At 46.4% G+C, this 12,427-nt stretch overlaps 1 protein-coding gene across 1 annotated transcript in view; it reads left to right on the forward strand.

Annotated features, from left to right (window-relative positions):
• LOC121291297 (apolipoprotein M-like) overlaps nucleotides 1-12,151 on the forward strand; it is a 29,708-nt gene extending 17,557 nt beyond the window's left edge. The window contains exons 4-6 of the mRNA XM_041212369.1: nucleotides 1,911-2,021; nucleotides 9,942-10,040; nucleotides 12,135-12,151. Coding sequence (XP_041068303.1) covers nucleotides 1,911-2,021; nucleotides 9,942-10,040; nucleotides 12,135-12,151 — 227 coding nt within the window. The remainder of the gene's footprint in view (nucleotides 1-1,910; nucleotides 2,022-9,941; nucleotides 10,041-12,134) is intronic.
• Nucleotides 12,152-12,427: the final 276 nt, after the last annotated feature.

Here is a 12,427-nt window from a genome sequence, read left to right on the forward strand (position 1 = left end):
GCACAGATCTATAAATTTCCAATTTAACATTATTAATTGACCTAGCAGGTTACTGCTTTTAGTGGCAGAGAGTTTCATACATCTATCATCCATTATGTGAAGAAGTGTATGCTAACCTCTCTCCATTATTTTAATATCCCTTTGTCCTTAACTCACCCCAGCAGCAAAAATGATGGGCGGAATTTTACTGCCCCTCCTGCTGGTGGGATCTTCCATTCCCAGCAAAGTCAATGGGGTTTTGAACGGTTCAATACATCTTATGGCCCCGCCCCTTCCATGACAGGGTTGCAAAATTTCTCCCGGGATCTCTCTTTATCAAACCTATTCTTTACAAACCTTATAAACCTCAATTATATCACCCCTTAATGTTTTATCCTCCCTGAAATATAAGGCTAGTTTGCATAATCTCTCATACCTAGTCTACTGTTGATAGAATGGACATAGGAACTTTAGACCCAGTGGTTGTTGTTGAACATCAACCATCTCAGCTCCAGGACTCACTGCAGGAGTTCCTCAGGATAGTATCCTAGGACCAACCATCTTCACCTGCTTCAACAATGACCTTCCCTCCAACATAAGGTCAAAGTTGGGAAAGCTCACTGATGATTTCAGTGTTCAATGCCATTTACAGCTCCTCAGGTACTGAGGCAGACTGTGTCCATATGCAGCAAGACCTGGACACCATACATGCTTAGACTCAGAAGTGGCAAGTAACATTCATGCCACACAAGTAAAATGGCTATCTCCAACAAGAAAGAAGTTCAAACATCTCCCCTTAACATTCAATGGCATTACAACATCTAGGACTGACTGATGTAGTGGGACACTGTTCTTTCCCCCTCTGGGACTGGGTGGGGCTGTGGGTCAGACACTGTCCTTTCCCCCTCTGGGACTGGGTGGGGCTGTAGGTCAGACACTGTCCTTTCCCCCTCTGGGACTGGGTGGGGCTGTGGGTCAGACACTGTCCTTTCCCCCTCTGGGACTCGGTGGGGCAGCAGGACAGACACTGTCCTTTCCCCCTCTGGGACTGGGTGGGACAGTGGGTCAGACGCTGTCCTTTTCCCCCCAGGGTCTGGGTGGGACAGTGGGTCAGACACTGTCCTTTCCCCCTCTGGGACTGGTTGGGGCAGTGGGACAGACATTGTCCTTTCCCCCTCTGGAACTGGGTGGGACAGTGGGTCAGACACTGTCCTTTCACCCACTGGGACTGGGTGGGGCAGTGGGTCAGACACTCTCCTTTCCCCCTCTGGGACTGGGTGGGACAGTGGGTCAGACGCTGTCCTTTCTCCCTCTGGGACTGGGTAGGACAGTGGGTCAGACACTGTCCTTTCCCCCTCTGGGACTGGTTGGGGCAGTGGGACAGACATTGTCCTTTCCCCCTCTGGGACTGGGTGGGACAGTGGGTCAGACACTGTCCTTTCACCCACTGGGACTGGGTGGGGCAGTGGGTCAGACACTGTCCTTTCCCCCTCTGGGACTGGGTGGGACAGTGGGTCAGACACTCTCCTTTCCCCCTCTGGGACTGGGTGGGACAGTGGGTCAGACGCTGTCCTTTCTCCCTCTGGGACTGGGTGGGCGTAGTGGGTCAGACGCTGTCCTTTCCCCCTCTGGGACTGGGTGGGACAGTGGGTCAGACACTGTCCTTTCCCCCTCTGGAACCGGGTGGTGCAATGGGTCAGACACTGTCCTTTCCCCCTCTGGGACTGGGTGGATTAGTGGGTCAGATGCTGTCCTTTCCCCCTCTGGAACCAGGTGGTGCAATGGGTCAGACACTGTCCTTTCCCCCCTCTGGAACCGGGTGGTGCATTGGGTTTGGCAAGCAATCAATAAAAGAGCCTCCATTCCTGTCAAAGCCACAGATAAACTTGTTTGGTTCTTACACTTTTTTTCCATTTATCCCTTTATTTCAGGCCAGCCCGATCTGAAGACAGAGATATTTGTGAAAAAGAATAATGATTGTATTCTGCTCCTGGAGACACAGGAAAAAGGATCGGAGACCTTTCGAAGGCTGATGCTTTATGGTAGGAGCCACCCATGGGCACAAGTATTGTCAGACACAGGGATAAATGCCAGTACAGACTGGCTGGGCCAAATGGCCTATTTCCGTGACATATTAAATATTAAAAGGGCTAAATAATGAGTACAGGCTACAAAGACTAGGCGTGCATTCCCTTGGCTATAGGAGATTAAAGGATGATCTAATTCAGCTGCTTCACAGGATAGATAGAGAACAACCAGTTCAGAACAAGGAGGTATAACCTTAAAATTAAAGCGAGGCCATTCAGGGCTGATAATTGGAAGCATTCCTTCACATAAAGGTTAGTGGAAATATGAAACTCTCTCCCTCCCTGTTGAGGCTGGGGTTCAATTGAAAATTTCAGAACGGAAATTGACATCAGGCAAGGACGTGAAGAAATCTCTGGATCAGCCTCAGCTGGAGTATTCTGTCTAATTCTGGGCACCACACTTCAGGTAGAGTGCCAAGACCTTGTAGAGTGTACAGAAGGGCTCTACAGGAGATGATACTTGGGACGAGGGACTTCATGTGGAGAGGTTGGAGAAGCTGAGATTGTTCTCCTTAGAGCAGAGAAGGTTAAGGGCACACCTAAGACTTAGAAAGCACTACCAAAAAGAATGGTCTAATTTTCAGGATTATGAGGAACATACTCAGGAGCGCAAGTAAATTCGACTCTTGTTTCAAAGGGCTGGCACAGGCATGATGGGCTGAATGGCCTCCAGGGCTGTAAGATTCCATAATTCTAACCAAGGCAAGTAAATAGGATTAAGATGCAGATCAACCACGTATATCTGGAATGGGCTGGTTGTCTTATGAGGAAAGGTTGGACAGGTTAGGCTTGGATCCAGTGGAGTTTAGAAGAGTAAGTGGCAACTTGACTGAAACCTTTACGATCCTGAGGGGTCTTGGTAGGGTGGATGTGAAGAGAATGTTTCCTCTTGTGGGAGAATCTAGAAACTCTTTAAAAATAAAGGGTTGCCCATTTAAGATAGAGATGAGGAGAAATTTTTTCTCCCAGGGGGTCGTGAGCCTTTGGAAGTCTCTTCCTCAAAAGGCGGTGGAAGCAGAGCCTTTGATTATTTTTAAGGCAGAGCTAGATAGATTCTTGATAAGCAAGGGGGTGAAAAGTTATCAGGGGTAGGCGGGAATTGAGGTCACAATCAGATCAGCAGAGCAGGCTCAAGGAGCAAGTGACCTTCTCCTGCTCATAATTTGTATGATCTAATTGAATCAGCAGCCTCAAGGGGCTGAATGGCCTCCTCCTGTTCCTGTATGTTGGGAGCCTATAAGGACTGGTTCTGTTTCTCCCCCTTCCGGTTGTTCCACTTTCAGTTTTAGGGCATTGGTTCCACCGGCCATGCCATACCACTCACCCCTTACCCAGGCGTTGGCATATCGCAGCCATTCTCCCCTCTTTCAAAATCCTCCTCAAGGAACCCAGCTTTTAGCCACTATTCTTGAATTCTCATTCCTGAATCTCTGCTTCTTTTCTGCCTCTGTGTAGCACTTTGGAATACTTTGTTTGGCAAAAGGAGCTTTGCAAAGGAGAGTTGCCAAACTTTAATTAAACTAATATCTGCCTAACCTGGAGATGTGTCGTACATATATTATTTAGACTATGTGGCCTCAAAGGGATAGGCTAAGTTAATAGATAACAGAAATAATATATTGTGCAGAACATAAATCTTTGGAGGTGGCAGAGCAAGTTGATGAAAACTGTTTGAAAAGCTTGCAGGATCCTTGGCTTTATTAATAAAGGTAGAGAGGACAAAAGCAAGGAAATTATGTTAAACCTTTAAAAACACTAATTTGGCCTCAGCTGGAGAATTGTGTTCAATTCTGGGACTCACACTTTAGGAAGGACACCAAGGTCTTGGAGAGGGTGCGGGGGAGATTTTCCAGGAGAGATTTGCGAGAATGAAATTCCAGAGATGAGAGACTTCAGTTATGTGGAGAGGCTGGAGAAGTCAGGGTTGTTCTCTTTAAAACAGGGGGTATTAAGAGGAGATTTAATAGGGGTGTTTAAAATTATGCAGGACTTTGATTGAATACACAAGGAGGAACTGTTTCCAATGACAGAGGGTCGGTAACCAGTGGTGGGATTTTCCACACCTGCCTTCCGCTGCAATCTTCCGGTCCCACCGCAAGTCAATGGACTTCTGGCTGAGGCACAGCCTCGCCCACAGCGGGTCCCACCCACAATGGGGCCGGAAAAGATTTAAAGTAACTGGCAAAAAAAAAGCAGCGGCAACATGAGGGAAAAAAATTACTCTAGGTTTTTAAAAAAATTCTTTCATGTGATGTGGGTGTCGCTGGCTAGGTCAGCGTTTATTGCCCATCCCTAATTGCCCTTGAGAAGGTGGTGGTGAACTGGCTTCTTGAACTGCTGTATCCAGCTGGTACAAGTACACACACAGTGCTATTAGGATGGGAGTTCCAGGACTTTCATCCAGCAATAGGAAAGGAACAGTCAGGATGGTGTGATGGTGGAGCAGAACTTGCAGTGGCGATGTTCCTATGCCCTTGTCCTTCTAGGTAGTGGGGGTTGAAAGTTTGTAAGGTGCTGTCGAAGGAGTCTTGATGAGTTAAAAACAAAAACCTGCGGATGCTGGAAATCCAAAACAAAAACAGAATTACCTGGAAAAACTCAGCAGGTCCGGCAGCATCGGCAGAGAAGAAAAAAGTTGACGTTTCGAGTCCTCATGACCCTTCGACAGAACTGAGTAAAATTAGGAGAGTGGTGAAATATAAACTGGTTTAAGGTGGGTGGGGTGGGGGGGGGGTGGTGGAGAAGTGGGGGTGGCGGTGGTTGTAGGGACAGGCAAGCAGTAATAGGAGCAGATAATCAAAAGGTGTCACAGACAAAAGAACAAAGAGATGTTGAAGGTGGTGATATTATCTAAATGAAAGTGCTAATTAAGAATGGATGGCAGGACACACAAGGTACAGCTCTAGTGGGGGTGGGGTGGAATAAGACTAACAGGGCATAAAAGGTATAGATTTAAAATTAATGGAAATAGGTGGGAAAAGAAAAGTCTATATAAATTATTGGAAAAAACAAAAGGAAGGGGGAAGAAACAGAAAGGGGGTAGGGATGGAGGAGGGAGTTCAAGATCTAAAGTTGTTGAATTCAATATTCAGTCCAGAAGGCTGTAAAGTGCCTAGTCGGAAGATGAGGTGCTGTTTCCAGTTTGCGTTGAGCTTCACTGGAACAATGCAGCAAGCCAAGGACGGACATGTGAGCAGGGTGGAGTGTTAAAATGGCAAGTGACAGGGAGTTTTGGGTCATTCTTGCGGACAGACTGCAGGTGTTCTGCAAAGTGGTCGCCCAGTTTGCGTTTGGTCTCTCCAATGTAGAGAACACCACATTGGGAGCAACGAATGCAGTAGACTAAGTTGGGGGAAATGCAAGTGAAATGAAAGGAGTGTTTGGGCCCTTGGACGGTGAGGCGAGATGAATTGAAGGGGCAGGTGTTGCATCTCTTGCGTATGCATGTGGAGGTGCCGTAGATGGGGGTTGAGGACCAGGGTGTCCTGGAGGGATCGATCCCTATGGAATGCCGCCAGGGGGGTGAGGAGAAGATGTGTTTGGTGTGGCATCATGCTGGAGTTGGTGGAAATGGCGGAGAATGATGCTTTGAATGCTGGTGGGGTGATAAGTGAGGACAAGGGGGACCCTATCATATTTCTGGGAGGGAGGAGAAGGCATGAGGGTGGATGCATGGGAGATGGGCAGGACACGGTTGAGGGCTCTGTCAACGACCGTGGGTGGAAAACCTCGGTTAAGGAAGAAGGAAGACATGTCAGAGGAACTGTTTTTGAAGGTAGCATCATCAGAACAGATGCGATGGAGGCGAAGGAACTGAGAGAATGGGATGGAGTCCTTACAGGAAGTGGGGTGTGAGGAACTGTATTTGAGGTAGCTATGGGAGTCGGTAGGCTTGTAATGGATATTGGTGGACAGTGTATCACCAGAATTTGAGACAGAGAGGTCAAAGAAGGGAAGGGAAATGTCAGAGATGGACCACGTGAAAATGTTGGAGGGGTGGAGATTGGAAGCAAAATTAATAAATTTTTCCAGGTCCCGACGAGAGCATGAAGCAGTACCGAAGTAATCATTGATGTACTGGAGAAAGAGTTGTGGGAGGGGGCTGGAGTAGGACTGGAACAAGGAATGTTCCACATACCCCATAAAGAGACAGGCATACCTGGGGCCCATGCAGGTACCCATAGCCACACCTTTTATTTGGAGGAAGTGAGAGGAGTTAAAGGAGAAATTGTTCAGCATGAGAACAAGTTCAGCCAGACATAGGAGAGTAGTGGTGGATGGGGATTGTTCGGGCCTCTGTTCGAGGAAGAAGCTAAGGGCCCTCAGACTGTCCTGGTGGGGGATGGAGGTGTAGAGGGATTGGACATCCATGGTGAAGAGGAGGCTGTTGGGGCCAGGGAACTGGAAATTGTTGATGTGACGTAAGGTGTCAGAGGAATCACGGATGTAGGTGGGAAGGGACTGGACAAGGGGAGAGAGAAGGGAGTCAAGATAATGGGAAATGAGTTCTGTGGGGCAGGAGCAAGCTGAGACGATCGGTCTACCGGGGCAGTTCTGTTTGTGGATTTTGGGTAGGAGATAGAAGCGGGCCGTCTGAGGTTGGGCGACTATCAGGTTGGAAGCTGTGGGAGGAAGATCCCCAGAGGAGATGAGGTCAGTGAAACATTGGCTTGATGTTCAGTGGTGGGGTCATGGTCCAGGGAGAGGTAGGAGGAAGTGTCTGTGAGTTGATGCTCAGCCTCCGCAAGGTAGAGGTCAGTGCGCCAGACAATAGCACCACCCTTGTCAGCGGGTTTGATGACAATGTTGGGGTTGGACCTGAGAGAATGGAGTGCAGTAAGTTCAGAGAGAGACAGATTAGAATGGGTGAGAGGAGCAGAGAAATTGAGACGACTAATGTCACGCCGACAGTTCTCAATGAAAAGTTCAAGAGAAGGTAAGAATCCAGAGGGAGGGAGAATATTGGAGGTGGGTAAAAGGATCCGTTGAATGGGGAGAGGACTCCTGCCCAAAGAAGTGAGCACGGAGACGAAGACAGCGGAAGAAGAGTTCAGCATCGTGCCGAGCCTGAAATTCATTGAGATAAGGGCGTAAGGGTATGAAACTTTGATGAGTTGCTGCACTGCATCTTTTATAGGTCCACACTGTTGCCATCGTGAGTTGGTAATCTCGGGTGTGAATTTTTAAAGTAGTGGATGGTGTTTCAACCAAGTAGGCTGCTTTGTCCTGAATGATGTGGAGCTTCTTGAGTGTTGTTGGAGAATTTCAAGGGGAGATGGTTAGATTCTCTCTTGTTGGAAATGGTCATTGCCTGGCACTTGTGTGGCATGAATGTTATTTGCCAATTAACAGTCCAGACCTGTATTTTGTCCAAGGCTTGCTGCATATAGACATGGACTGCTTCAGTAGCTGAGGAGTTGTGAATGGCACTGAACATTGTACTATCATCAGCAAAAATCCCAATTTCTGACCTTATGTTGGAGGGAAGGTCATCGATGAAGTAGCTGAAGACGGTTGGGCCTAGGACACTATTCAAAGGAACTCCTACAGCAATGTCCTGTGACTGAGATAATTGGCCTCCAACAACAACCACAACCATCTTGTGCTAAGTATGACTCCAAGCAGTGGAGTGATTCCCACTGACATCCCACTGCCATTCACAACTCCTCATTGACTCCAATTTTGCGAGGGCACCTTGATGTCACACTCGGTCAAACACTGCCTTGATGTCAAGTAGTCACGCTCACCTTCCTCTTGAGTTCAGTCTTTTGTCCACATTTGGATCGTGGCTGCAATGATGTCAGGAACTGAGTGGCCCTGGTGGCACCTGTGAGCAGGTTATTGCTGATGACACCTTCCATCAATTTTCTGATGATCAAGAGTAGACCAATGGGGCAGAAATTGACTGGATTGGATATGTCTTGCTTTTTATGGACAGAACATACCTGAGCAACTTTACACATCATCGGGTACATCCCAGTGTTGTAGCTGAATTGAAACAGCTTGGCTGGAGGTTCTAGAGCACAAGCCTTTAGTACAAGAGCCAGAATGTTGTCAGGCTATGGGCAATAGTACTGAAGACCTGTGCTCCAGAACTTGCCACACACCAAGCCAGCTGTTCCAGTACAGCTACAACATTGGCATCTACCCGGCAATGAGGAAAATTGCCCAGCTCTGTCCTGCACACAAAAAGCAGGATGAATCCAACCTGACCAATTACAGCCCCATTAGTCTACTCTTGATCATCAATAAAGAAATGGAAGGGGTCGTCAACAGTGCTATCAAGTAGCATTTGCTTAGCAATAACTGCTCACTGACACCCAGTTTCGGTTCCACCAGGGCCACTCAGCTCCTGATCTCATTACAGCCTTGGTTCTACCATGGACAAAAGAGCTGAACTCCTGAGGTGAGATGAGAGTGACTGCCCTTGACATCAAGGCCACATTTGACTGAGTGTGGCATTAAGAAACCCTAGCAAAACAGGAATCAATGGGAATCAGGGGAAAAACTCTCTGCTGGTTGGAGTCATACAGAGCACAAAGAAAGATGGTAGTGGTTGTTGGAGGTCAGTCATCTCAGCTCCAGGGCATCACTGCAGGAGTTCCTCCAGGTAGTGTCCCAGACCCAACCACTGGTAGCAGCAGTGTGTACCACCTACAAGATGCACTGCAGAAATTCACAAAGCTCCTTCGACAGCACCTTCCAAACCCACAACCACTTCAATCTAGAAGGACAAGGGCAGCAGATAGATGGGAACACCACCACCTGCAAGTTCCCCTCCAAGCCACTCACCATCCTGACTTGGAAATATATCGCCATTCCTTCACTGTCGCTGGGTCAAAAGCCTGGAACTCCCTCTCTAACAGCACTGTGAGTGTAACTACACCACATGGACTGCAGCGGTTTAAGAAGGCACCTCACCACCACCTTCTCAAGGGCAACAAGGGATGGGCAATAAATGCTGGCCTAGCCAGTGATGCCCACATCCCGTGAATGAATAACAAAAAGGTCCATAGCCTTTTCAGTATCCAATGCCTTCAGCCGTTTCTTGATATTGTGTGGGAAGACTGAGATCTGTGATGCGGGGGACCTGACGAAGAGGCCGTGATGGATGATCCACTCCTCACTTTTGGCTGAAGATTGTTGCAAATGCTTCTGCCTTGCCTTTTGCATTGATGTGCTGGGCTCCCCCATCATTGAGGATGGGGATAGTTGTGGAGCGTCCACCTCTAGTTACTTGTTTAATTGTCCACTACCATTCACAATTGGATGTGGCAGGACTGCAGAGCTTGAATCTGATCTGTTGGCTGTGGGATCACTTAGCTTTGTCTATCGCATGCTGCCTCTGCTGTTTGGCATACAATTAGCCCTGTTTGTAACTTCACTAGGCTGACGCCTCATGTTTAAGCATCCCTGGTGCTGCTCCTGGCATGCCCTCCCGCACTCAATATGCACTCATTCAATAGCAATCTTCTAAGGGGAATTGGATAAACATTTAAAAGGGAGGACTTTGCAAGGAAAAGACTAGAGGAAACATGAGACTCACTGAATAGCTCTGTAAACTCACTAAATAGCTCTGTCAAAGAGCTGAACAGACACAATTGACTAAATAGCTTCCTTGTGTTGTATCATTCTATGTTTGTGTTAAAATACTGGAGACCATATAAAAAATCCTGACCCACTGGCTCCCCATGTCACAGGGGGACTGTTAGCTATGAGGTTATAGAACTCCACCGTGCGCTATGAATGAGGAATGTCAGGGGAGAGGTCATTTGAGGTATCCATTGATGACTGCCATTCTACTAATACACATGGACCACAATATTAAAGTCTCCCTCCCCTCACTTTCTGTTCTTTTCTCCTCTCTCAATACAGACAGATCTCCTACCGTGACTAAGTACAGCCGCCTAGAATTTGAACACCGTGCCAATTGCATGAACCTGTCATCCATTTTTGTTCTGGAACAGGCCCAAGGTTAGTAATAAGTGGCATTTTCCTTCTTTAAGCCCTCTCCCTTCCTCTCTTGAAGATGCTAAGGCTTATAAGGGTAAATTATTACATGAATTATTCAGTTAATTTATTAAATAAAATGAGTTAGTTGGCAAAAGAACTAGGGTCTTTTACTTCCTCAGATTGTGCCAAAATTTGACAAATTTATGAGTTCTTTGAGGATATAACAAGCAAGATGGATAATGGAGAACCAGTAGATGTAGTGTATTTGGATTTCAAAAAGGCATTTGATAAGATTCACATAAAAGATCATCAGACAAGATAGGAGCTCATGCTCTTATCATGCCCATGAGGTTTGGCAAAGTAACAGGCAACAAAGAGTCGGGATAAAGGGATCATTTTCAGTTTGACAAACAGTAACTAATGATGTGTACAGGGATCAATGCTGGGCCCTTAACTATTTACTATATTAATGATTTGGATGTATAGGCCAAGTATATTGAAGCCAAACTTACTAACAATACAAAGATCAGTAGGAAAGCAAGCTGTGAGGACATAAAGAGTCTGCAAAAGGATACAGATAGGTTAAGCAGGTGGGCAAAAAATTGGCAGACGGTCTATAATGAGGGAAAATGTAAGGTTGTCCACTTTGGCAGGAAGAATAGAAGAGTGGAATGCTATTTAAATGGAGAGAGATGGCAGGAAGCTACAGTATAGAGGAAACTGGGTGTCCTCCTACATGAATCCCAAAATGTTAGCATGAAGGCACAGCAAGTAATTAGGAAGACAAATGGAATGTTAGCCTTCATTGCAGGGTGGGGGGTGGGGGGTGCGGGGGTGGTGGTGGAGGAGTATAAAAGTGGGGAAGTCTTGCTACAAATGTACAGCGAATTAGTGAAACCACACCTAGAACACTGTTTTGGTCTCCTTACTTAAAAAGGGATATGCTTCAAGGCAGTTGACAGAAGGTTCACTGGGTTGAATCCTGGGATGAAGAGGTTGTCTTATGAGAAAAAGTTGAGCAGCTTTGGTCGACATTCACTGGAGTTGAGAAGAACAAGAGATGATCTTATTGAAAATAAGATTCTTGACCGGGTAGATGCTGAATGTTTCCCCTCATGGGGGACTCTAGGGGGACACAGTTTCAAAAAAAAATGTCCCATTTAAAACCAAGATGAGGAGGAATTTCTTTTCTCAAAAAGTCATTAATTTTTGGAATTCTGTTCCCCAGGAGAGCATTGGAGGCTGGGTCACTGAATATTATCAAGGCTGCAATAGGCAGATTTTTTAAGAGGTTGTTGAGAGTTATGGGGGCAGGCATGAAAGTGGAGTCATGGCCAAAATCAGGTCAGCCATTATCTTAATGAATGGCACAGCAGGTTCAAGGGGCCAAATGGCCTAGATCAGCTTCTGTTTCTTACGTCCTTAGGTACTTCATTGGTTGCAAAAGGCTTTAAGTATAGTCCCATTGCAATATAAGTAATGTGGCAACCAATTTGCGTGATCCAACAATCAGTATTGAGTTAGTGACCAATATGATCTGTTGCAGTAATGTTGTTTGAGGGATAAATATATTGACACAGAGGAGAACTCCCCCATCTGTTCTTCAAATAAGCGCTCTGGGACATTTTAATGCACTTGAGAGAACATTATGGAGTTTGAGTTTAACATCTCAGCACCTCTAACAGTGCAGCATTCTCTCAGTCTGAGCCAGCAGTCCAGGTGTTAGGCTTAAGTCTCTGGAGTGGAGCTTGAGCACACAACCTTCTGACTCAAGATAGAGGAGTACGTCCCACCATGCCACATGCAGTACCTGGTGTGTTACAAAGTAGCAAGGGATCCTGTGTTAAATCCACTGCACGGATATCAGCTGAAGGCAGGTGCGTTTGTGAAGTTGCCAGTGATCGACTATCTGGACAAACATAAGAGTAGCTTATGTGCCAAAGGGTTGCCATTGCCCACGGAAATCAAACAGCAAGGTCAGCATCTTTAAGAGAGGAGGAGGAGGAGCAAGGGCAGGGAAAATTAGTCAACCAAAAGTTGGATAAGTATTGAAAACGCGAGTTTCATTCCACTTTTTTCAAATTGTAGTAATTCTTTTTCTCCTTCTTCCTGCAGTGCCTTGTGAACTTTGAGTTACAATTTCCAAACTTCATTACCTTGTACAGGACCACACGGGCATAGGCACAATTTATGACCGGCCTTCTCTGCACTTGTTCCCTGTAGAGTAAAAGATGCTATCTTATCTTGTTAGTTGATGATTAACTTGACAATGCTGCAATTCATTTTGGTTTCCATTGGGGAACAGCAAAAGAAATGTCCTTTTTAGATGGAAGGTGGAGAGAGGGTAGAAAAAGGAATAGAAACATCTCGCTTTCTCTTTTGTTTTTAAAAAAAAGCCTAGATTAAAC

The sequence above is a fragment of the Carcharodon carcharias genome, chromosome 19 (assembly GCF_017639515.1).
Source record: "Carcharodon carcharias isolate sCarCar2 chromosome 19, sCarCar2.pri, whole genome shotgun sequence".
Taxonomy (NCBI): domain Eukaryota; kingdom Metazoa; phylum Chordata; class Chondrichthyes; order Lamniformes; family Lamnidae; genus Carcharodon; species Carcharodon carcharias.